Raw genomic sequence first — 27,389 nt, 5'->3', positions numbered from 1 at the left:
CGCAGAAGTTAAGGGTAGCACTACTGCAACCCCGCTACAATAACCTTGCAATCCCCCCACAACTCCTTTCTGGGCCAGGACTCCTACAATTACAACACTGACATTTCAGATTTAAATATCTGAAGTCATGACATTTACAGTTTTTAAAATCCTATGACCATGAAATTGACCAAAATGGACTGTGAATTTGGTAGGGCCCTACATATAACACTTAACATCTTCAAAGCAATGTGACCAGTATCAGCTCATTAATCCACACTATGCCCCAAAGCAATTAGGCAGGCGAGTGTTATCCCCAATTTATGAGTGAGGAAAGAGTCCAGCAGCCACAAGGTCCACACTTAGGCCTGATCTACACTTAAAAATTAGATCAACCTAGCTGTGTCTCACCGTGACCGCTGTAGTTAGGTTGACTTAACCCTCTGTGTAGACACAGCTAGGTCGATGGAAGGATTCTTCTGACCACCTAGCTACTGCTTCTCCGAGAGATGGATTAACTACATTAACGGAAAACCCCCATCAACATGTGTCGACATAGGAAGCGTCTACACCACAGTGCTACAGTGGCAGAGCGATGCCGCTATAGCATAGACATGGCCTCGGTCAGTGGCAGAGTTAGGATTAGAACTCAGAAGTTCTTGGCTCTCTGTACCATACTCAGACCATACTGCCTCTCTGATTATCTGACAGACTAATGGCTACTGTGCTACAGACCCCATTAGTTACCCTCAGAAGAACCACATCTTTTTAAATAAACTGAGGACCAAATTCTCCTTTACAATAAGACCCCTTTACACTTCCCTGGAAGAATAAAGGGGACATTAAAGTGGATTTCATTGTAATTTATACCTACTGCCAGAGGGGCCTTAGTGTAAATGAGAAACAGGGCTTATCCAGACATGGCATTATTCAGGAATAGCTCCATGTATGGATGCTCTTATTCTGGAATGAGAGTCTCTTGTTCCTGGATTAATCCAAGTGGATTAAGATGAACAGGAACAAGGCCATTTTATTCTGGAATAAGAGCATTCACACAAGTTATTCTGGAATAGCTATTATGCATTAAATTCACACCTGACCTTAATCCAAACTAACTTTCAATAGTAAGCAAGCCCTCAGGCCTGCTGAGATCGATGCCTGTTTAAAAAACAGCCTGCTGCCTCGCTGTACCAATGTGTGTTAGATATAGCAAGTATGACAGAAAGAAAAAGTGTTGAAGTGTTAGCATTATGCTCAGACAGATGATGCAACATTAATCTGATCAGTTAACTCCCTGCCATGGAATAACAGTAATACTTTGCACTTATGACAGGTTTCAGAGTAGCAGCCGTGTTAGTCTGTATCCACAAAAAGAAAAGGAGTACTTGTGGCACGTTAGAGACTAACAAATTTATTTGAGCATAAGCTTTCGTGAGCTACAGCTCAAAATAAATTTGTTAGTCTCTAAGGTGCCACAAGTACTCCTTTTCACTTTGCACTTATGGCATCTTTCAGTCATGGATCTCAAGGCTCTTCACAAATATTAAACTCATCCACCCCACATCCTCTGTAAAATGGAGAGAATCCCAATTAAGCCAAGTACTCTCATAGCCCGTATCAATGAATGTATCCTCCCAACATTCTGTATTGCAGGGAAGTAGCAGACAGGTCAAGAGACTTGCCCACGGTCACACGTGGGTCAGTGGGAGGGACAGGAATATAACTCAGATGGCCTAACTCCTAGTCCCTCACTCTGACCCCAAGATAACACTGATTCCTCCAGAAGAGGACCCAGGATAAGCTCTCATTGAAAACATTTCAGCTGCTTTCCCCCCCACCCACCCCCTTTTTTTTTTAAGTAGAAGACTTTAGTTGGGGGTGGAGGTAGAGGAATAAGGTAATTTATTTTGAGAACTTGACAGTGAATTTGAGATGGGCTCCAAGGTTCTGAGTTTAATTAAGTTTCTGGGTGCTTTTCACCCTAATTCTGTTTTACATGGTCATAGAGGATGGGTTAGCCTATTTGATTCTGGATACCACAGCTGGCTCACCCAACATACCAGACATCATAGGCTCATCCCCTAAAAACAGCTTCCCTGAGCTCATCTGTTCTTCCCAGTCAAGGGTCTGATACTGCAGAGTGCTGGGCAGCTCCTGTAAGGTATTAGGCTGAAGACTCAGCCCCCATTGGCATCAAACCGATTGATGTCAATGGAGGTTGGGGGTCTCCAGCACCTCATAGGAGGCACCCAGCATCTTGCAAGATCGGGCTCTAAAACATTCATCAGTTTGAATGGCTGAACATGTCCCTGCTGTACAGGGACCCTGAACCCTGCCACATCTGTGTGTACCCTTTACTACAGTGCTATCATGCAGCCTAGCCATAAACAAAGTAAATATGATGTTGAAATATGTAATGTAGCCATCCAAAACTACTGCACGCCTGTGTGATGTCCTGCTTATCTATTTGAAACACTTTTCCTGTGTGTCAGTCAGGAAAAACAAATGCGATTAGAACAATACGCTGTTATTAAGTTTCCAAAAATAACTGAAAATGTAGAATGTTATGTATAAGGGAGCAGGTGGACTGTAAGATTAAGGGGGTGCTTGCGTCTCATCTGTCCAATTCAGCCCAGACTTTCAATCGAATCTCATTTTGCTGGACTTCCTGCCTTACAACAAATACAGGTTTATAAGTGCCTTGAATAATAATCCTCTCAAACATGCTTGATCTGATGAATTAGGTCTTGCAAAAGGTCTCTGCCGTACATACAGCTCTCTCCACTCTGGGAAAAGGAATGGAATCATGAAAGGCATAATACTTCTGGCTTCACCACCCTGGCACAAAGAAAGAAGTACACAGTCTGTTTCTGCATTCCATTAAGGGCCTGATCCAAAGCCCATGGGTCAGTGGGAATCTTTTCATTGACTTCAATGGGCTTTGGGTCAGATTCCTGAAATCTGCAGTCTTACAAAGCCACAAGGGCTGCTCTCTGCCATGTAACTGACCTCTTCTTTAGGATAAAGGCTATTTTGCTTTTTGGTGAAAGAAAGACTACAAAGAGGGAGTGTGGACTAGTGGTTATAGCAATGAACTGGGAATCAGAACTCCTAGGCTCTATTCCCAGCTTTGCCATTGTCCATCTATGTGACTCTAAGCAAATGACTCAATCTCTCTGTTTACTCAGCTGAAAAATGGAGATAAAACTGACCTACTGTGCCTCACGTGCTAAAACTAAGTGAGATTTTTGAAGTATTGTGTGATTCTCAGAGGGGAGGTTCTATAGAATTGCAAACTGTGTATGGCAGGGAAGGACAATCCCAGATGAAAATTGAAAAATAGAAAAACAAACGTGACATGCACCACGAAAGCCACATGGCGAGAAAAAAAGAGAAACTGGCCAGACTACAGGCTGACATTTACAAATAGATATTTCCTAATACAAAGGAGATGGAAGGAAATCCTCTCTGATGGAGTGTTTGACAAGCTAGCAGGAAGCACCCTTAACCTAGGTGTCTCTGGAATTTCAGCGCTGCCACAGCAACTGTCGATAGTCACCAGCAGTAAGATAGCTGCTGGGATCCAGGTACAGAGAAGGATCCTTGCTGACCTCAGAATCTGCCAGGAGGAAGTGGGTAGTGTCCACAATTTGGAGGGAATCTGATTATATTAAAAAAGAAATTAAGTATGATAACATTGCTTCAAAGTGGTTAGGTTTAGGGGCAGAATGGGGTGGAGGCTGCAATACAGATGTGTGGGAGTTATATATATTTTTAAAATAACTATTATTAAGACAGGAAAACAGAAGAAATACCCCAAAGTACATAGTATTCTACAGTATCAGAAAAAGTGAGCCACTAGCATATTTCAGCCGGGGAGGACAGATTTGGGCTGGTGCTAGCATTCTAAAAAGATACATGCGTACACAGCATTTTGAAGCTGCGGCTTGGGTTGGGCTTGGGCTCTGAAGCCTACTGAAAGGAGTGGGCTTCAAAAAAACCAACCCCCTCCCCGGCAAACCCTGAACAAGATAAATATTAGCAATTGGAAATGAGCTAGATTCAGAACACAAACCCCAAACCCGCACAAACTTGGGGCAAGTTCAAATCCAGATTCAGATCCAGATCTGAAGCAGCCCTTTTTGGGAGATACAAAATGAATGGATTAATGGAGCAGATGTTCCAGTTGTTAATCTCACCACACTGGGGGAAATCACAAAGATGCTATGAAATGTATCAGCACTTAAATGTTCTTAGCTGCTATGTGGGATGTGTCCATAGGACCTCAATGTCGCTTTTCTATATCCTTTACCTTCTAATCTATCTAGATACAAATGCTTCCAAACTTCCTTCATGTGTTTAATTTTTCACTAGCTTACTTACCATTATTAGCTTTTCTGATTTCACTATATACTGTATCAGTCCCCTTCTTTACAGGAGCTGGAAAATGTATTGGCACAGAATCAATTTATTTCCTTTTTTTGTTTGCGTTATGTTAAACTCCTTACACAAACAGAACACACTGTTTTACTTTTAGAGGAAACCGTTATATAAACAGCAATGCGCCATTCCATGTCGGGATGAAAAAGCAGCTGTTCCCCCGATCCTCCCCGTGTCTATGTTATAGAGAGATGGACCCTCTCTAGTTAACGTTGAAATTAGCTTCCCATTATAGATTTGATTCTCCCTCTCACTCACACACACAAGTTTCCCCAGCATTAAACTGATCCTCAGATTTTTCAAGGAATATCTTACCCTAGGGTAAAGCTTTTCCCTCAATAGTTTCCCTCAAACTGGACAAGCTGCTTTAGGGTGACTAGACAGCAAATGTGAAAAATCAGGAGAGGGGTGGGGGGTAATAGGAACCTATATAAGAAAAAGACCCCAAAATAGAGACTATAAAATCGGGACATCTGGTCACCCTAAGCTGCTTTAAGTGACGTGAGGGCTCACAAAATGAGGTCTGCGTTCTGAAAACTGCTCACATGCTCTGTGCTTCTTCTAGTTAAATCTTCCTTTCATGGAGCTGCTTTAGTTTTGTGGAAAGGCTCAAGGAACGTTCGCACACTCAAAGCTCCAGTGTTCAGGATCAACAACATTTTTACAAAAGGGAGATCCCCCAGTTCATGGTGGTGGAGTGGGAATATGCAAGACAGTTCCAAATTTACCATGCCAGTGCATGAGCTGAAGACAGAGTGGAAGGGAAGACTGAGAAGGTATGGATAGGCAGGAGAGATTGAGGGAAGAATAGACAGAGATTGAAGCCTCAAAAGACTAATGTTACTGGGTTTTTTCCTCCAAAATGCTATAGCTGGCCTTACCCACACAAGTTCCATACAGCTGAGGCTGCAGAAGAATCCTCAGGAAAGTTTTCCTCCTGGTTCTGAGGTTCCCGTTTTTATCTACTATGGTAAATCCTGCAACGAGCTTTTATTCTGGGTGGGACCATCCAAAAATACCAGATTAAAAAAACCCAAGAAAGACTTTTCCTGTCTGATGCTTGTTTAAGATCCTTTTTGTGGATCACTGTCATAAACACGGGTGCTCCTTCTGGCAGAGGTGAGGCAGGGTTGAGCCAGCTGCCAGCACAACTCAGATTCCCAACATCTTCATTATCTACTGCGGCAACACAGCTGTGGTTACCATGTGAATCTAACATGGTTCTAAAGAAAAAAATCGGTGGGTCATGGCAGCCGGGGAACTGTGCTAACAACAACTCTGTTTTAAATACTTCCTAGTATGGTTCTGGTCCTTGAATAGACAAAGGCTTTTAGCTTTATGAGGGCTTCTTGAAGGGCCCCACCATGCGAATCTCATGGGCACAGGTAGATTTTTTTATAGAGACTCCCATATTTATTCTGCAGTCAAACTGAGAATCAGGATAATGAATTGTTAAATAGCAGCTCAGTGTTTCATGCACCTTGGGAACACATTCTGCAATCCCAGAAAGATTTATTTTGAATTAATTTTAAATAATTCTGCTAAACACACTTTAGACACTGAGGGCTAAGTGCTGTTGAAGTCAATTCCAAAACTCCCACTGATTTCAATAGCAGCAGGATCCGAATTTCAGCAAGCACTTAATCACAACACATAGTGGCATAAAATCAAAATAAATTGGACAGAACTGAAATAATCAAAACCATCTCAGGGCCTGATATATATATATATTTAACCTTTCATAAGTTGATCTTTTCCTAGCCCCTGGTAAATGTGCTAGTAGAAAGGACTTAAAAATAATGACATTTTGTTCCAAATGACCTTATAATGCTGCACCCTGCAATTGACTAACTAGCTATAGAAGTAAAAGGAGGGGCATGTTCTTACTGAGCCAAGGTTAGCAGTTTCTCCCTTCCCCTTTTAGGGATATTTCCTGACAATATTTTAGCTTTGGTCTTTGTTTTCCTTGTGTTAACAATAAAGGGTCTGACTCATTGCACAGTATTGTGTCACAATTAACTTAGAAAAGATATGCAATATGTTTTTGTTAAGCATAGTCTCTCCTTCAAGATTTATTACACCAGTCCCCATCACCAGCACATCTTTAAATATCAAATCAGCAAACAACTCTAACCTCCCAAAAATAATGCTATATCCAATACTTAGCTAGCCACTTTCATTAGAGGAGCCCATCGCTGCTCACAAAGCATAATCCCAAATTTAAATAAATAATCCCAAATTTACAGATGGAGAAAAATGAGGCACTGAAGCCTTGTCTACATTAGCTTTTCTTCTGGCAGATTTACCACCCTTAATAATGCTGGTGCAGCTTTCGTGTGAGCAATGATGAAGTGCAAAAATGCTTTCCACAGCCACTGCATATTTACCACCATAAGGTGGTCAAGAATATTCAGCAATCCTAGAAAAGTGATCTGTCGGGAGAGATTTGGTTTGAGGGAAAAGGGCAAAATGTTAATAGCTCTTTAATGCTGACAGACATCATTCTATAACTGGACTTTTTGGGAGGCGAGGGGATGTTTAATTAATCCTTATCCTCAAAACTGCCCCAAAGGTTACTATTATGCATTAATTATTGATCTTGCTCCCCTTGAGGTCAATGGGAGTTTTGATGCTGACTTCAGTGGCTGCAGGAATAGACCTTTGTATAATTAGATATAGTAATTTAGAGCCTAATCCTGAGTGATTGAGGAATACCTGAGTTCCCATTGAAGGCCATGGGACTTGAATGTATTCACCATCTTGCAGGGTCGGGTCCTTCCTTAATCTGCTGTTGATAAAATTGAAAGTAAAATGTAATCTCCTGGGTGAAGAGGCTGCCTGCTGCAAACACTCTTAGCTCTGAATGCTGCCTTCTGGATGAGGAGTGCATCCGTCCAGAGTAGAATGTAAGCCTAGCTTTGTTGTTGTGTACTTTGCCCTTGTTCAGAAAATAGACAGAGCCAGAGGAGATTTAATTGCTTAATATTTGAGGCCTTAAATTAAGTCTGAGGCTCTTGAAGTGTTCGCTCAGAACAGAGGCGCTGGTCATTGTCGTGGTAACAGAGACATGAAAGAACACTGTGTCTTGAAGTAGAATCTGAGCAACCTCAACATGATAAAAGCATTGATGGGAATCCAGGGGCCAAAGCCCTTTATATGGGTGAGAGTAGTTACTGAAAAAGTATTTTAAAAAACAACCCCTGGCCTTACTCCTCTCTCTCCCTGAGACTAAGGCCATGTCTATGCTTCCAAGTTGACAGCAACACAGCTATGCCTCTTCAGCTGTGCCACTGTAAGAGCACTTGTGTCGCCATGTTATGCCTACAGGAGAGCATCTTCTGACAACATGGCGCTATGCATATGAGCGCTTATGCCGGCAAAACTTATGCCCCTCAATTGTGTTTTCACACCCCTGAGCGACAAACGTTTTGTCAACGTAAGTGCTAGTGGCCTAAATCTTATCCTGTATGGTGCAATGCAGAGGTGAAAGAATAAATCTTTTGCATAGACTGCTGTTTGGTTTCATATAACAGCTTCCACTCTAGCAGTATCTCAAAATGCTTGGCCCAGTAACACAGCAGGCACTGGTAGTCCAGTGACCATACACAGAAAGAAAGCACTGGACTTATATGCTAAGCGGTAGCTTTTGTCTTGTCTACACTACAAAAAACTGCAACAGTGTAAGATTTAAGCATGCTGAGTTGCATGATTTAGTCCTGCAGGACAGACAGGACCAAGCCATGCTTTAATCAGACTCCTGAACCATGAGACAGATTGTACAGTCCAAGGCTAACTTGAAACAGTATCACATAGTTAAAACATGGTCCAATCCCATTTAAAACAGGGTCTTTTAAAAATGTCAGTGCACTACTGTAATTTAACTAGATCGAGTTAATATGGCAGTTTGTGTAGTACAGACTGGACCTTCCTCTCTCAATAATATTTTTCTAACATCCTAGCCTGAGTTGGATGCTGGCTCAGATGCAAAGGTTATCCCCTATTCTTTTAGGCGTTCGTTAACTTGCCCCTAACAAAGATCTTAGTTTAACATTTCATCTGATAGAAAGTACCTCTTACAACATTCTACGCCCTTGTACTGCACTGGGCATGACTAGAGGTGTGTGAAACATTTGTAACTCTAGACTAGTAAAGGCTGAGAGCTGGGACATGGCTTAACATCCTGAATGGTTTTCATTTATTCCTAACTGCTTGGGCTTTTATGTGTGTTCTGAACAATTTGCCCACTTTCTGCACAAGGAGACTGAGGATACCATGATGCTTTGGGTGAGGGGAAAAATTGAGTTGTAAGTGTCATCATTGGGAATAGGATCCAGCAAGACAATTACCTCAAAGGCCGGGAGGAGATTCACTGTAATGCCATGCTAAGAGTTCTGGCTACCACCATTATTATTATTTGTATTACCAGAGTGCATGGGAGCCCTAGTTACGGAGCAGGGCTCTGCTGTGCTAAGTTCTGTACCATGGAACTTAAGACATGCAACAATGGGGCCTACACATTTACCCAACTTGTGAACTCAACTGTAAGAAGTATGTAAAAGTTCATAAGATGTTACAATAACCTATAACAACAAATGTTGATGGGAAAAGGTGCAAAAGGGAGACAGATGAATTGAGTTAATCTAAATTAAAAAGGCCTACTGATATCATTCATGGACTGTATTGAATTTATGCCGGTTAAAAACAGGAGATGAGGAGCCAGAAGTCAATAAGCCAAAATTAGTATGTCGGATATGAAGCCTAATTAATGGACAAAATGAGGGGATGGGCTATTCCATCTTCCACTCCCTTTCTGGGGTCCTTAAAAGAAAGAACTGGAGGGGAAGCCTGAAAGAACAAAGGAAGAACAGACGAAATACAGACGGAGGCTATTAGAGCGAGCTTCACCATCATGATGGCCAACCCCACCATTTTCTGGGATCCCAGGCCTTCATCATTCTGATCCTAAGAGGTGTCCTGACCAGAACGGGCCAGACAAACAGGGACCCAGAGAACATTCCCACCCCATCGGCCCAACCACCACCACCTGGGATGACAATTATTACCATTTAAGAGACTGTCAAATGGTGGGGGAGAGGGGCTTCCTTCTAAAAAACTGTCTATAGCTAAATGGAAAGGGAACAAGGTATGTTGTTCAAATGAAAACCCTATTTAATACTTTACATTTCAAATGCTTTAACTGTTTTTCCTTTTTTTCTGTATCTTTAAGATACAAAGGGTTTTTAATGGTGTGTTTGCCATGGCCGTAAGTGGCTGTGGTCTCTGGATACCAAGCCCTGGACCTTGTGTAACACTGTTTAACACTGGACAGGGACTGGGTTGTGGTAACACCTTTAGCCCATATATTCCCTCTGAATTAATACCACTGACAGCAGGAGGCTGTTACCAGGGCAGCCAACATTCTCACTTCCCTACACTCTCGCTGGGTATGTGTGCGCACACTACAGACACTTACTACAGCAACAAGCGGGGGGTTTCCATCACTATCGTAAATCTCCTCGAGAGGCAGAAGCTGTGTCTGTAGAATTAGGTTGACATGAGTTTTAGACATAGACCAAGCCTCTGTTTCCCTGCAGGCCTCCAGCTCTCCTCAGGCTGTAAGGGACGAATCACAGTTCCTGCTCTCTACCTCCTTGATCTCTCAGCAGGTTCAGCAGTGGGTGGGGACACTCCCCGGTTCCCTGCAGGGTGGGCAGCCCCTCCCTCTCCCTCCTCCTGTGGGCTGCAGAGGCTGAAGCCACCCAAGAAAGTTTAAAAAAAAAATTAAGTGCCCCTCCATGAGCTTTGAGCCCACAACACGCAGACCCACAGCAGGCTGCTTTCTGCTTAGAACCCCAGCTCCAGCTGATAGCCCAGCCTAGATAAAGATCTTATGTGGAAGGGCACAGGAGAATCATGGAGGAAAGGGAAAGTACTGGTTGGCTCTGGTAACAGCAGTCCTTGCATCACTGAGAGCTATTACCAAGGAACTACCATGCATAGAGCATAGGACCTACTCCTGCTCCCAGTGAAAGCAATGGCAGAAACAGCAGGTCTGTAACGACTCCCAATACATAACTGTACAGGTCAGCCAGCTCGTTACCTTTGTAAGGATCAGACGTTGACACTTCAACTTCAGTATATTCCACCTCAGCACTCTCGTGGTCAGATCCTGCCCCAAAATAGCAAGAAGATGTTTCTTTGTAGCACTCCCTATGCCATATTTGCTGTGAGCCTGATCCTGACTCAAGGGAAGTCAATGGTCAAGCTCACAAGGACTTTAACGGGCACATGATTGGGCAGATGGGGGTTCAGCCCAGCCTGCTGAAGCTGACCTCCTTTTTAAAACCGGGGAGGGGTCTGGGTGGTGCCTGAAACTCTTGTCTTTTTTTTTTTTTGAGGTCTTGAAAAATAGCAAAATGCAAATTTAGAAAATCCTCTGCCCCAGAGTCCTCTGTGTGCCTGTCCAGCTTCAACTAGTCTGTCTCTCCCCCTTTCTCTGCCCTTTCTGTCCCCATTATTTTCTCCTCCTTTTCCCGTCGCCGACAAAGGACCATCTCCTCTGCACTTCTTTAACACCTCTGTTTACCTCAATGTCCCCCTCCTATCATCTTATCTCTTGCCCCCACCTCTGATCCCCTCTCATCAGTCTCCTTCCCCTCACAGTAGAAGCGTGTTTTAATCACTAGCATCTTCAAATAACCCACTGTTTATCTCTAGCTATCGCCCCATCTCCCCTCTATCCAAGTTCATTGAATGTGCCCTCAACAACTGCTGTCTAGAGTTCTTCTCTGCTAGTTCCAGCTTAGACCCTTTCCAGTCACCTCTTGCCCTCCACTAAAACAGTTCTCAAAGTCTTCAATAGTCTTCTCCTAGCCGATGCTCATAACCAATACTCCCTGCTCATCCTCCTCTGCCTGCATTCAACACCTTCAACCATGCTTCTCTTCTTGAAATCCTGCCCTCTGCTTTCATGAACCTGTTCACTCCTGATTGTTCTCCTTCCTCCCCAATCACTCCACCAGAATTTTATACAGAGGATCCCCATCACGTCCACCATGCAACTTCTTTTGGGGCTCCGCAGGCCTTCATCCTCGGTCCCCTTCTGTAACTTTTCTCTGGGGAAGTCTCATTTGTAAACATGAATTCAACTATCATCTTTACACTGATGACATTCGGAGCTACCTTTCCACTCCAGACCTATTTCCTTCTGTCCAAGATAATCTCAGTCTTTCTGATATCTTCTTAGGGATGTCCATTTATAAGCATAAGATCAACATGGTTAAAAAAAACCTCAATCTTTCCGCACAAGCCTTCCCACATTCCTCTTTTCTCAGTCATCATGGACATCACCACCCTCCTGCCTTTCACTCAGACCTGTAACTTTTACCTTCAACTCAGCCCTCTCTTTAGATCCTCACATCCAGGCTTTGTCTACATCTGGCTGCTTCTTCCTGCGCAAGATTTAAGTCCCAGAACCCATCTGTGCTGCTAGAACTCTCATCCAGACCATGGCAACCTCCTCTTCGCCAGCCTTTACTAATCCCGCTTTGCCCCACTTGTATCCATTCAAAATGTTGCTGCAATCACTTTCCTTGTTCGTCACCTCAACCTTTGTGCTCTCCATTGGCTCCTCCTTCTCCACTGTACTACTTGTCTTCACTTTCAAGGCCTTTATGGGCTATCCCAGCCTTACCTATTATCCCATATGCTGCTGGGACAGCAACTCTCACCTCTGTTCTGCCAGTGATACCAACTCTCAATGCCCCTTTGTTACATTTTCAACAATATCCCTTCGCGCTTTCTCCCATAATGTGTGGGTGGAGCTCCTGATAGAACATTGGCAAACTCACCCCATTATTCTCCTCCAAATCCCTTTTTAAGACTCCCCTTTGCCACAATACTTATGAAAAGCTTGACAGCAGCTAGCCAGCTGGTGTGCCGAGATTGCTGCTTTTCATGCTGACCAGTAACATCTGATGGTTGTAGCCATCTGATGTCTCTTGCCTCATATTTAGGCTGTCAGCTAAGGAACGGTCTTTTCATAGGATTCATAGAATTTAAGGCCAGAAGGGACCACCGTGATCATCTAATCTGACTTCCTGAATAACACAGGCCATAAGACATTTTTGTTGTGGGTTTGCCCAGCCAAAACCATGTTATAACATGTCAGGTTAGCAGGAATCACATTTTGAACACTCACATGCCTATGTGGCAAGGACAGATGGGAGCAAAGGGAGAGGGTGGACATAGTAGTATCTGTCTATGAGTTTTCAGCCATAATATCCCCAGAATATTTACATTTAAGCACTGCTTTTTAATTAGTTCTTTTAAACACTCAGTCCTGAAAAATACTTTGTATCTCTATACAACTATGCATCTAGATGATGCAATACCAGATACAATTATTACTTTAAAAAGGAGGTATTTTTTAAAACCTATTTGGTGCCTCAGTTAGCTGGAAGATCATTTTCTTCATATTTGACACCCAATTTTATGCTGCTTAAAATGTCAAGATGTGGAAAAATGATGAAAGCAAAGATAAATAGAAGGTAAAGGAAGCCTGTGGAAAGATTCTCTGTAAAAGATTCAAAAATAACATTTGAAATATATTTGTAGGTAATCATACTTTTCTTTTTCTACGCCACCAACCAAAAGAAGCAACTCATTAGGCTCAGAACATGCCTGGGACATGGACATTGTTATGCTCATTTTGCAAGTGGGAAATACAAAAAACCTAGACACAGAGAGGATAAGTGACTTCCCACAGCATCACTGACGACAAGGTGGGAGAAAACAAATGAATATAGAAGGCCTAATTGCCAGTCCCCTGCTCTCACAATCAGACATGTCCCCACCACTTTTAATTCCAAAATGATAAAAAAGTTATGATTAAAAAAATAGTGTGAAAATTACCTTTATTTTCACCTGTTGATTTTACAGGACTTTCACTGTCTTCAATGTAACCTGATCCTAAAATTAAATACACAAGCAGAAAGTGAGCCAACAAGCAGCTTAGGATAGTTGTGATTCATTCATTTAGCTTTCTCATTAAAATACAACAGAAACCTCCTGCTGTCACAACATGTAATAATTTAATTATTTAGGGGTAATTTTGCTTTTGGGTACATGTCCAAGCCACTCTCATATCATAGGAGAGCAGAATCTGATCCTATAAGAGGATCAGTTTAAAGCTAAAGGAAACCAAGGAATAACTTTGTTCACATTGAATGAGCTTTCCACAAGGTGACAGTTTACCCACATTGGATCACTGACACCAGTAGAGTTCGGACTCAGATTGAGGGCAATAAATAGCCTGCAGAGACCAAAAAACATATTGAACATAGTTTTTGGGGGGTGGGGGGATGGGGGGATTGGGGGGGAAAACTAGTGAAACTTATCTTGAAAACTGATGTCTTCCAGAGTTTGGAAAAGATGAACATGAGACGGGGGTTTTCTAGTGGAGAGGTAGGACTATCTAAGTAGCTAAAAAACAGGGACTATAAGTGAACAGTCATGTGTTCTTCTGCCCCTTGGGCAGGTCACCTGATCTCTGTCTTGGTTTTTCCTTTACAGAAAGAGGATGTACTGCTTATTCACCTTTATGAAGTGTTTTGAGATCCTGGGATGAAAGGTAGTATATAAATACAAAATTATTATTATTTAGTGGTCTGAGCACAGAGTTGGAGCCACAAACTCCTAAATCTCTGCTCTGATGTTCTCTCTTTATGTGGCCTTGGTTGTACTGTTGAACACTTAATCTGCCTTTACCTTGGTTTCCCCCGCATCTGTAAAATGAGAATACTACCTATCTTGCATAGAAGGCCAGGAAGATTAATAATCTGATGTTTGGTATAAAGGTGCTTGCAAGAATATCTAGGAAAAGAATGGCTCATGAGAATCCTGTATATATTCACAGTGTCTGGATGGTCATCTTGGAAGCTCTGAGTCTGGGGGTCATCCAGTCAGGGAGCAGAATAAATAGATGAATCTTAAGTCACATTGTTTCACAGAACTAACTAAAGTTACATATAGCAAACAGAAAAGTACTCCTTTTCTTTTTGCGAATATAGACTAACACGGCTGCTACTCTGAAACCTGTCATATAGCAAACAGTAATTCTGTTACTCTAGTAAGTAGTTTATATGCAGGTCAGAAACTGAAATGTGTTTATATAAACTATTCTCCAATAGTTTGAAAGAAGTTAAAATTCATAAGACTCCAATCTATTCATATAATTGGCCAAAAAGTTACTAGACTAAATTATTCACAATAGTTTATCCAGGTCTAGTCACATACAAGAGAAGAAAGAGCCTAAAGTTCCAGTTCACTGGTAGCCAAAAACATCTCACAATAATAGTCAGCCCAACATGGCAGAACAGCTTATAAAAATTTGTCATCTCATGAGAACAACTTACAAGACGGCAGTTCTAACCAACACAAACCCAACACTACATCTGATTGGGCCTCAAAAATCAACACAAGCCTAACCCTGATCTGGTCCCAATCCTAAGCCATGTCTCATCTCAACCCCTAAGTATTACTAAGGCTCATTCCATCAAGCCATTTCTAACCACTATACCCACCTCATTTTCAGACCAGGTTTCATTGTGTATAGCCCCCAGACACACAAAAAAACAAACAAAACCAAACACACCTTACATTTGCACATGCAGACTGGATAACTGCATATCCTCATTCTCTGATCTACAAGTACAAATGCTGTTTTTCGTGGGTGCATCTATTATTCCATCATTTAAAAATTGTGCCCCAGTACATACCAGGACCATGTGAAGCCAAACTTTTAAACAATCATTTGTTGATTAAAGCAATATGCTACCAGAGAGTATAAAAAAAATAGTCTACCAGGATAGAGTTCTGTATAATGGTTCTGTCCAGATTCCAGTTTCTCACTAGTCGAATTAGTGGCTGCTGTGGATCTAAAAAGGAAATGTACAAAAATGGACATGACTAAGGAACCATCCTTAAAAGTAAAAAAAAATAAAGTGATAATTGTTTAAATTGGCACCACTCCTTTATTATCTTTTTAAATTAATGGAAGTTTTGCTGTTGACCTCAATGGGAGCATAAGCAAACCCCAATGTCAAGTGTTATCTCCCTTTTCTTCTACCATATGTCTCTATGTGATTTTAATCCTACATTTGAAGGCATTCAAATCTAGGCCTGTCATTCCCCATTTTTAGTAATTAGCCCATTTCCATTTTGGATTATTTCCTCATCATGTTGTTTCTGAGTAGGTGGTCTGCTGCAAGTAGCCACAACCACCTATTGTCTCCAGCTGAGAGACCTAATAAGATTCACCATATATGTGTAACATAAGCCTCCAGCATTTCAGTCAGACACGTTTTACCATTTCCAGAAAGAAAGCCATCTTACCCAGACATCTCCATGGAAGGATGTTTACCTTGCAAGGGAAAGAGAAGAGATAATTGTTATATCCTGCACCAGTAGAGAGACAAATGCAAAAGGTGAAAATGAAAGCTACATATGGGGCCCATCCATCCCTGAGTTCGGATCGTTTCTAGTGGCCACAGTGAAGTTTGGTATCTTATTTAGTTGATGTGGAAGTTGCCAAATTGACTAGAGGACTTCATGTTCTAGTGTGAGCACAGAACAGATACAGCATTGACAGTTTCAATACAGGCTCCCTCAGATTCCCCTCTTGATCTAGTGGGGATACTTCCAAAGACGAAGGGATATCTCAGAATCCATGGCTCATTCAGTTCTTGGCCTCACTTCTGAGACTGTTAACTAGGAGGCTAAATGTGATGGTTTCATGTACAGACCACCATACAGTCCACTGAAAAGCTTTCAGACCTTAACTTTTGATTGCGGAGCTATACTGACCTGGACCAAAATTAAGTAAGTTATTTAACCCTCTGTATCCTACTTCTAATCTCTTTAGCCAACCAGTCCTCTGGATCTGATGTTCTCTTCCAGGGATGCTGTGATCTAAAACCCTGCTCCTTAGGCAGGCCGATATACAGATATCTGGGAGTTTCAGACACTCCAAATTTTCCCAGATATTTTGGTTCAGAATGGATTTAAACCAGTCCTACCCATTTTTCTATAACAAAAAATGTGAAAGAGTAACGCAATTATAATTGACCGAATCCTGAGGTCACTACTTAGTCAAAACTCACAATTAATAGGAATTGTTTTTGAGTAGAGACTGAATAAATGCTGAGTAAGAACCTCAAGTTTTTGAGGCAATAAGGATTAGAGATGGGCCTGAATTTGTGGAAGTAAGGGGGAGTCCAGAACTAGAACCCAGATCTAAATTTCATAGCTTTATAATGGATCAAACCAAAAGCTCCGAGCCAAACAACCTCCAGCATTGGGGTGGTTGAAAATCCTACATTTGTCACCTTTCCCCCTGCCCAGTCCTTTGTTCTTGCAGCCAACCCCCTCATTTGTTCTATTCATTCAGCACCCAGAGAATAGAAGATATTCATTGTTACCCTTTTCCTTCTTACGCCAGTACCACCAGAAACCAGAAGCTGCTATGGCAATTACAGCCAAGACAAATAATGCGATAAACCCTTTCTGCCATGAAGCCAGGATGACTGGAAATGAGAAGAGACATGTGTAACAATGCATGCAGTGGTATGAAGTCACTACTGGCTTTTACAACTCCTGAGTCCTCACTACAGGTGGTCTGGCATTATTAGAAGTATTTAGTGCTCAGGAGGGTGAGTTCAGACAGCTCTGGAAAAGCTTTAAAGAGGTTACCATCCAGAGTTCACTACTGGGTTCTTCCCTAACTGGGTGGGGGTCTGTTCCTAAATCCAGTCAGGGAAAGCTTTTAGTTGGCTTCTCAGCCTCTCCTAGTATGGTTGAGGATGTAGGGACAGCCCATTGTCATAAGTGGCTCTGCCTGGCTGACCTCTGCCACAGATCTGAAGCCATGGAAAATGCAAAAAAAGCCACAAAAGTTTAACACCCACTCCCCAAAAATTAGATAGCTGTGGCCACTGGGGATAACAAATCCCCTTGGTCCAGTTCAACACTAGTAGGTATTTTATGAAACCTAGCATTGAGTGACAAGTAGGCAAGACCACCAACCCATCACCCCACTTACAGCTAGGCTGGGAGATCCCCTGGACACAGCTCCTTTTTGCTGCTTGAGCATAGCTAGGGGACTGAAGGAAAGTGAGAAACATTATGGACTGCAGGAGGAGAACTTATTCTCCTGCGTTTTTCATCTGCCAGTCAATTAAACTACGTTAAGTTTTGGATCTATTCACTCTTGTTGGGGATTTTTCTAGAGAGGAGTGCTTTTGCATTAGGCCAGAGTCCATGCTGCCTAAGTTGGTTTTCCTTGGATCCAAGAGCTAAGTCTTCCTGGGGTTTGTTCAGTTTAGAACACAATGGGACTGTTTTGGTTAGATGGTGTCCCAAACCTTTCATGCTATCCCCCACCAACAGCGCATACACAATTCCAAGTGGCAATACAATCTAGTGGTGAAGTCCCTACCTACATTAGTGGCCCTTTATAATTCTTCTTATCCCGCAGGAAAGGAGTGTTTGGTGTTTTTACCATGTACTAAGTGTTGCAATGGAATTCACCATGTAAGGCAGGAAATTCCCTGCAGAAGAGGGGGAATTTTAAAGGTCCAGTACATTAAGATGCCTTCTTTCCTGTCATTTAAAAAAGTTACAGCTACTGTAAGAGATGCCTCAGTTCTAGGTAATCCCAACATTACATGTAACAGTAGATTTGAGATAGACCTATTCTGGTACTATTCCGAGCAGCCTAAGGATGTGCCATCAAGAGCATAGCTTACCTTTAACGGTTAGCAAGTTGCTTCGCACAGTAACCCTGGCTCTGTTGGAGGCTTCGCAAAAATATTTCCCTGCGTCCTGCTTACTCAATGATTTCTTCTGCCAGACGACTCTGGTTTCCATTTTGCTTTCATAAAATAAAGGTTTCTGGTCATTTTGTTTAAAAATTCTGAAGTCGATTGGCAAAGATCCTTCGCCTACGATGCAGAGAAAGTTGATATCTCCACCATCTTCCACTTCCCCATGGGGTAAACTTCCAAAGCTTATGTTCCTAATGGGAGCTGCAAATGAAGGCATGAGGAAAAGACATCAGGTTATAAAATACTATTGTAGAAATGCTTAGTTTGGCACCACTTTGTCTTGCTGCCAGAGAGACTGCATTTGTGTTCCGTTATTCCCACGCTCCTGGCCAGCATCTGCTGGGGAGCAGCGCCCATTGATTTATATATAACTCTACAGTGCCTAGTCCCTGATATACTCATGGGTACTCGAAAGAAACAAAAGTAGAGAAAGTCTGATCCAAAGCCTATTCAAGTCAGTGGGAGTCTTTCCATAAACTTCAATGGGTTTTTAATCAGGCCCTAAATTGAAAACAATTTAGATAATATCTCTAGAAATAATCAACCAGATCCTCAGCTAGTGTAAATCAGCATAACATGGCTTCAGTGGAGTTATGCTATTTTACACCAGCTAATAATCTGGCACAGTACCTGTAAATAATGTTTAGCTGATTTTTCAAATCAATTACTAGTGAACACTGGCAGCTAATGGACCAAGTTCTCTACTGATGGAAGGACTGAGCAAATGGCCCAGATTTCTCATTTTATAGTGTATAAAAAACAGGAAGTAAGAGATCAGTTACTTTATTACATTCATTAAAATATAAAGTATGTGTAGTCAAAATAACACTATTTAGATTTGATGTTTTATTAGCTATGCCAGTGCTTAAAAAGTTAACCTGAGAGGCAAGTAGTGTATATTGATATTTTTTATATAATTAAACCACAATGTATATATGTCATGCATCCAAAAAACTCCATATATTAAAACAACATTAATGTTGCAAAAGTCAAAAGGATCACACAGACAAAAGTTAGGAAATGCCACAATTCAGGTTTCCTGTGGAACCTTAATTCAGCCCCTTTTTGCACATACATTAACATACAGTCTTTATTGACATGAACACATACTCTTTATTCCACAGGATCTCTGTTTCATTCAGTGCACCAGATGGATGATACTGAATGGCTACCTGTGACGCATGGCCAGAAAGGGTTAAACAGCCTGAAAAATAAGTAACCCACAGAAGACATGTGGGGAGATAATATTTGTGGTTTTGTGTATTTACATATGTAAAAGTAGAGTCCGGACAATGTAATCAACAGTCCCTGTCTATGCTGTATTCTGATAGAATTTAAATGAATTGCAAACACGGGTTATCTTGGTATTCATCTCTCTTTGAAATGTACTGTGACTAGTGGAGGAAAAGACAAATGGCCTTATGTTAATTGGTATAGCTAAGTACCAGGGATGGACCTCCTTCAAAGTCATCCTAATTACCTTTTGTTCCCCGAGGAACTCCCAACTTGTCAAAGAAGACATTACACTGTATCAAAGTTCCTTGGGTCCTGATTCTGTCATCTCAGATCTGCTTAGACTTCATCAGGGAAAGTTTGAGTCATAAGACTGAGGTCCCAGTTATGCTGGTTCGCCCTGAATATGAGATCTGAACATTGGACTATGACCTATGAACTGAATTCTAAAGGAACTCTTTGCAACTACAAAGCTTACCATCTCTGCTGTGAATCTGAACCTCAATGAACTGAACTCATGTCTGTATGTATATTGATCTTTTAACCGTACTCTCTCTCGTTTTTTTAATAAATTTTAGTTTAGTTAATAAGAATTGTCTGTAGCATGTATTTGCGTAAGATCTGAAACATTCGTTAACCTGGGAGGTGATGTGTCCGGTCCTTTGGGATTGGTAGAACCTTTTCTTTTATATGATGAAGTAAGATTTACAGAAATTTTCATCATATTTGATGCGGATACCTGGATGGAGGCCTGAGGCTGAATCACTTTAAGGGAACTGTGTTGTTTGGACTTCTGAGTAACCAGTAGGGTAATAAAGAAGCTGTTTTATGCTGGCTTGGTGAATCTAAGTATTGGAATATCCACCAGCTTTTTGGGGTTTGGCTGCCCCATTCTTTGCAGTTCACCCTAATTGAGTGACCACAGCTGGCTTCCCACTAGGACCCCGGTCACATCGGCATAGTCGTGCTTGGATACACATTACCACAGGTTAATTGGGTTTTTGGATTAGAACCACACACTTGTCAAAATTTAATTTTGATATTGGAGAGTTTAAGGGTTAAAAATCCGTTACAGTGAGTGACCCATGATCAAGATCCTGACAGAAAAAGCCTGGAAGAATTGTGCTTACAGAGAAGGTTGTATTTTAGCAAAAGACCCCAGAGCAGGAACTGAAAAATCTGTTAATTGCCAGTAATAAGGAAGCAGACCCAGCGAAAATGCTTGCAGTGAGAAACCAGCAGCTAGAATTTGAACAAGAGCAAAAAATAGCTGATATGGAAGGAGAAGCTGCTAAAAGAGAATGCCTGTGTTTTGAACATGAACAAAGAATGGCACATATTCGATTGCGGGAACTAGAAGCTAAGTCAAAAGTGGAAAGACTTAAGCTCCAACCCAAGAGAATAAAAGAACAATAGGAACTGTATCATCCTGAAAAGCCAGCTTCTCTCAACAGCAAGGATGGGGATAAAATCTATCCAGTTTGTAACAGTGTTGGTATGTTGTTTGACTCTAAGCAGTTGTCTGTGTGTAACCAAGTTTACCCCAACACTGCCACCTTTTATGTAAATGCTTTTACTGCGAGCTCAGGTGAAGGTAACCCCATAACTTGTGCAGAGAATGTAAGATAAAAGCTGTTTAGGGCAAATTACAGCTAACATCACTCTTGTTAAAGCAGATCTTGTCAAAGAGGAAGATTATTTACCAAATAAGAATGTGAATACTGTAATCCTCTATGAGTTTACTGTAAGTATGCCTTTAGCCAGAATCCATCTTGAATGGAATGGTGTTAAACATGAACTTACAGCTGCTGTAAGAAAGTTATTGCCTAAGGATCTTTTGATTGGGGATAATATTAAAGCTTTCTTCAGTCAGGTTGATGACATAAATCAGTCACAGGAAAGAAATAATCCTGAACCTGTGTCTACTAGGGGCAAGGATTTGTCTATGGAGGATTTGTCTATGGAGATATTCTATCTATTACCCAAGATCCATAAACCTGGAAATCCTGGGCACCCCATCATCTCAGGCATTGGCACCCTGACAGCAGGATTGTCTGGCTATGTAGACTCCCTCCTCAGGCCCTATGCTACCAGCACTCCCAGCTACCTTCGAGACACCACTGACTTCCTGAGGAAACTACAGTCCATCAGTGATCTTCCTGATAACACCATCCTGGCCACTATGGATGTAGAAGCCCTCTACACCAACATTCCACACAAAGATGGACTACAAGCCGTCAAGAACACTATCCCCGATAATGTCACGGCTAACCTGGTGGCTGAACTTTGTGACTTTGTCCTTACCCATAACTATTTTACATTTGGGGACAATGTATACCTTCAAATCAGTGGCACTGCTATGGGTACCCACATGGCCCCACAGTATGCCAACATTTTTATGGCTGACTTAGAACAACGCTTCCTCAGCTCTCGTACCCTAACGCCCCTACTCTACTTGCACTATATTGATGACATCTTTATCATCTGGACCCATGGAAAAGAAGCCCTTGAGTAATTCCACCATGATTTCGACAATTTCCATCCCACCATCAACCTCAGCCTGGTCCAGTCCACACAAGAGATCCACTTCCTGGACACTACAGTGCTAATAAACGATGGTCACATAAACACCACCCTATACCAGAAACCTACTGAGCACTATTCCTACCTACATGCCTCCAACTTTCACCCTGACCACACCACACGATCCATTGTCTACAGCCAAGCTCTGCGATACAACCGCATTTGCTCCAACCCCTCAGACAGAGACAAACACCTACAAGATCTCTATCAAGCATTCTTACAACTACAATACCCACCTGCAGAAGTGAAGAAACAGATTGATAGAGCCAGAAGAGTTCCCAGAAGTCACCTACTACAGGACAGGCCCAACAAAGAAAATAACAGAACGCCACTAGCCGTCACCTTCAGCCCCCAACTAAAACCCCTCCAACGCATTATCAAGGATCTACAACCTATCCTGAAGGATGACCCAACACTCTCACAAATCTTGGGAGACAGGCCAGTCCTTGCCTACAGACAGCCCCCCAACCTGAAGCGAATACTCACCAGCAACCACATACCACACAACAGAACCACTAACCCAGGAACTTATCCTTGCAACAAAGCCCGTTGCCAACTGTGCCCACAGATCTATTCAGGGGACACCATCACAGGGCCTAATAACATCAGCCACACTATCAGAGGCTCGTTCACCTGCACATCCACCAATGTGATATATGCCATCATGTGCCAGCAATGCCCCTCTGCCATGTACATTGGTCAAACTGGACAGTCTCTACGTAAAAGAATAAATGGACATAAATCAGATGTCAAGAATTATAACATTCATAAACCAGTCGGAGAACACTTCAATCTCTCTGGTCACGCGATTACAGACATGAAAGTTGCGATATTACAACAGAAAAACTTCAAATCCAGACTCCAGCGAGAGGAACTGCTGAATTGGAATTCATTTGCAAATTGGATACAACTAACTTAGGCTTGAATAGAGACTGGGAGTGGCTAAGTCATTATTCAAGGTAACCTATTTCCCCTTATTTTTTCATAACCCCCCCCCCTCCTCAGATGTTCTTGTTAAACCCTGGATTTGTGCTGGAAATGGCCCACCTTGATTATCATACACATTGTAAGGAGAGTCATCACTTTAGATAAGCTATTACTAACAGGAGAGTGGGTTTGTGTGTGTGTTGGTGGGGGGAGGGGGGAGAAAACCTGGATTTGTACTGGAAATGGCACACCTTGATTATCATACACATTGTAAGGAGAGTGATCACTTTACATAAGCTATTACCAACAGGAGAGTGGTTTTTTTGGGCGGGGGTGTTGGGGGGGAGAAAACCTGGATTTGTGCTGGAAATGGCCCACCTTGATTATCATACACATTGTAAGGAGAGTGATCACTTTACATAAGCTATTACCAGCAGGAGAGTGGGGTGGGGGGAGAGAAATTCTTTTGTAGTGATAATCACCCATTTTTTCATGGTTTGTGTGTATAAAAATGTCTTCTGTACTTTCCACAGTATGCATCCGATGAAGTGAGCTGCAGCTCACGAAAGCTTATGCTCAAATAAATTGGTTAGTCTCTAAGGTGCCACAAGTACTCCTTTTCTTTTTGTCTATGGAGGGTTTCTCCAAATGTTTGTCCGACGAAGATAGCTGTTTGTCTGTGCAAAGATGCAATGCATATGTGGAAAAAATTCCTAAGTGTCTGTCTGGTATCTCAGAAGAAAATCTGACATTAGATAAGGCTCAGAGAAATGTTTCTCTAGCGCAAATTAAAGTTGACAATCAGGTTAAAGTCCTAACTGAGGAAAGGAAAGGGTACAGTCTTGGTGAATGATGAATTGTTGGCAAGTAAAGTTTGTGAAAGTAAGCCTGAAAAAGGTAGAAATGATTTGTTTAAAGCAGCTCAGTGTAATGAGACTATCTGTAAGAAACAGCAGTTTATCTGTTAAGGGAGCGCGAGGCAAAGAAAGTTTAGATGAGCTGATGGCTTTGTCTAATCAGCAGTTTGGGAAGGCAAGGTTAGTGGAACATGAGTATCCCTATACCTTACCTGTTACCAGTGTGGAGAATTGTGACAGTGAAGGAAATGTTCCTGTGTCTGTTAGGGGTAATGAGTTGCCCATGAAAGGAGCTATCCCAATCTCCAAACAATTGTCCATGAACAGCCATGTGCGCTGGGACAAGGGAAATGATATCCCAAGCTGTTTGTCTGTTAAAGAAGAATGTTTCTCCAGCTCTTATCTGTTTGTAGAGCAGACAGAAGAAGCCTGTCAGCCTATGATGGTTGAAAATTTATCAGTTGACCCAGAGTTGATTCTGGATACAACTAAAACCTAGGAAGGAAGTGGTCCTGAATTGGTGTCTGCTAGGGATGATGGCATTGTAACTAGGTTGCATCCAGTTAATGTCATAAATAGCCCCCAGAGACCAAGCGATTCTGGTGCTTCTATTTTGTATGTTGCTAGTGTGTTGCTGGGTAAAGATATGACAACCGTGTCTGATCAGGGTGATATCATAGCCAGGACACAAGGAAAGCATGAAGGTAATTTGACTGTGTTACCCACTGACAGTGTGGAAACTTGTAACAAGGGAGAGAATGCTTCTAATCTTCTGACTGTGAAGTCTAGCAGTTTACCTGAAAGGGCATTTTGTGAAAATCCTCCTGATGGGACAGAGGTGATTCTGGATTTAAGAATCAGAGGAGTAGCCGGGTTAGTCTGTATCCACAAAAACAAAGAGTCCAATGGCACCTTAAAGACTAACAGATTTATTTGGGCATAAGCTTTCGTGGGTAAAGAACTCCACTTCTTCAGATGCATCTTTAAGTAAGGAGTCTGTGACTCAGGTACTGAGGAAAGACTGGGTTACTGGTTTTTCAGAGCAGAACAGCCTTATGACAGAACTCACAAGAATGCAGGGGAGAGCAGGCAAACTCTCACCCTTAGACACTTTGTTTTAAAGATAGACCCCACAAACTCAGAGTCCAGTCTCTAAGTTGCTGGTGGTGGTAGATTCACAAGCAAGCATGCAGGGGAGCATCTGTGTAGATGTTCATAGCACAGAGGGGCTGCAGTTGGTGAACACACCTAGCCAGCAAAGGAATTCCTGTGAGCAGGAAATTTCAGTTTTCAACCTTCTAGGAAAAAGGGGGCAGGGGGAAGGACCCATTTCTGCTGAGGGGAAGAATGAGTGTCCAGCCTTGGAATTGGTAACAGTTAAGGATTTGAAAACTAGTAAATAAGCTAGTTTCTGCGTTGATGCAAATTACTTGACTGACTCCGGGGAGAAAGACTTGCCCATAGCCATTAGCAAAGAGGACACACCCAGCCAGCCAATGGATTTTGTTACACAGGAGAGTTCAGATTTTTACTCTACTGGACAGGGAGGAAGGGAAGGATTAAACCTTGCAAATAAAAGCCACAAGTTTAACCTTAAAATTCCAAAACCCCAAGGAAGTGGTTAAACTGAAAGCCTATGTTAAGGAAGACCCTGAGGTCAAGCAAAAGCCACAAAGATTTTAAAGGGATATTGAACAAGCTGACCTAAAGAATGATTTGTCTAAACCAAAGGTTTGACATGACAAAAAATAATTGTAAATATACACTAGTGATAAAACTGATGTTATTGATGCTAATGATTGTAACTAACTTGTTGTGGATACCAAGAACTGTAAAAATGTACAATGTGCATGGTTTTTTGGAAAAACCCTTGAACATGTTGGGGGTGATACATAAGAACTCATTATGTTGTAAAAGCCTTCATGGGTACACGGTTTCATTACATGACAACATACACTATGTTAAACGGCCTGGTGATACTGATATTTCTCAGTTAGTGCCTATATCGAATCTTGAAACTGTCCACAGCAGTAAAACCACTACAAGCTTGAAATGCTGTGCACAAAGGGAAACTGAGGTACAACACCTCACAGCCTTCTGGGCTGAATGACAGAGTAAGTGCTCTCTGAAGAACATTAATGGCTACGTTAAGTCAACACATAGACCAAACCCTGGAATCACTAAAGTGTTTCATAAAGTATGGGCTAAGTTTTTGGCTGGGGACAAAGCATGTATCAATAATTTGGCCTTACAAAGAATTCAATGTAAACACAGCTCATATCAATGTTCGAAGGTATTTAAGGTGTATCCAGGAGCTCTAATTTCACCCTTCCACACCAGTCACACTACCTATTCAATATTTCTTTGAACACATTACCCTATGTCTTATTTAATGCATGCCATACAAATCCAGCAGTTAATACAAAATTATTAAATTTCTCAATTGGCTTAGTATCTCAGTTGGCTTTCTCTTTCGGCAGTTCCCTGCCTCATTCACTACACACATTTCTGAAACAAATAAGAACAGCCATCTCATTCACTACACAGCCCTAATTCATCTCCAGATCAGGCCCACTGAATGAGGCAGGGTTTTTGTAGAAAAAAGTAGCACAGGATGGCATTAAAGACTGTATCATAATACATATGGACAAGGGGGATGAATTAAGGTTACCCAGGCAACCTTAATTCTGGCATGTCCTAACTTTTGAGTGTTTGACTTTGCAACCTTAATAATGTTCTTTTAACAAAACACGAAGGGAAAAAAGCGCTCCCCCCCGCCAGTTTTTCCTTAAAGGAAAAAGATTTTTTAAAAAATACTATCATGTGCAACTGTAACAGCTGCACCGGCATGCATCATCAACAAGGTTTGCATCCTGAACCTTCAGCCCTGCAGTACAGATTGCTGCCACTTGAGCTATGGATGTGAGCAGGCAGCTGAAGAAAGCTGCTGCTATTTGTGAGGGGAAGGCTGGATGACCAGTCCTGGTGCTGAACTGTGAGGGAGGGTCAGCCAAGCCCATCCTGTCTCTCTCTTCCCCTATCTCTGGGAGAGTGCCTACCCACCTCTGAGCCCACAGAAGGGGCATGGACTACTGGGGCCATGTTGGTGTGTCTGCGGGGGGTGGAGGTGGCTGAGAAAAGCCTGACCCCCCCTCTCCTCCTTCCTCCCAGCACCAAGTGGTGCTCCTGGGGATGGAGGCAGAAGTGGGCAGCTGGGGCAATGTGCCAGGTCCAGGGGGAGAAAAAAAATCTAGCCCAGCTCTCTTCTGCTTACCCCTATTACAGCTGCTTTGGCAGCTCCTGAGCATTCCCAAAACAAATTTCTGCTGCTCCTCTGGCAGCCAGGTAATCCCCTTTAGAACGCTCCCATGTTCCATTATTAGGTTGACAGGCTGCCAATGTTTTCCTGAGGAACACCAGTGAGAGGAGGAAAATCATGATTTTTTAAAACAGTTTGTAAGTGTCTCTTCAAAAGTGAATAGAATTT

At 42.1% G+C, this 27,389-nt stretch overlaps 1 protein-coding gene across 9 annotated transcripts in view; it reads right to left on the bottom strand.

Annotated features, from left to right (window-relative positions):
* Nucleotides 1-27,389, bottom strand: part of PECAM1 (platelet and endothelial cell adhesion molecule 1) — a 62,993-nt gene that overhangs the window by 13,391 nt on the left and 22,213 nt on the right. For 3 of the 9 annotated variants that reach the window (XM_084648372.1, XM_084648374.1, XM_084648373.1), the window contains exons 8-14: nt 18,225-18,503; nt 16,899-17,003; nt 15,814-15,841; nt 15,283-15,356; nt 13,333-13,389; nt 10,520-10,588; nt 4,363-4,419 (exon numbers count right to left, since the gene is read on the bottom strand). In XM_084648372.1, coding sequence (XP_084504498.1) covers nt 4,363-4,419; nt 10,520-10,588; nt 13,333-13,389; nt 15,283-15,356; nt 15,814-15,841; nt 16,899-17,003; nt 18,225-18,503 — 669 coding nt within the window. The remainder of the gene's footprint in view (nt 1-4,362; nt 4,420-10,519; nt 10,589-13,332; nt 13,390-15,282; nt 15,357-15,813; nt 15,842-16,898; nt 17,004-18,224; nt 18,504-27,389) is intronic. The other 6 variants (XM_084648375.1, XM_084648377.1, XM_084648376.1 and 3 more) reach the window with 2 other exon arrangements.

Source organism: Lepidochelys olivacea (assembly GCF_965140295.1).
Source record: "Lepidochelys olivacea isolate rLepOli2 genome assembly, chromosome: 14".
NCBI lineage: Eukaryota > Metazoa > Chordata > Testudines > Cheloniidae > Lepidochelys > Lepidochelys olivacea.
The sequence above is the reverse complement of the archived record's forward strand: the minus strand, read 5'-3'. Positions and strand labels throughout refer to the sequence as shown.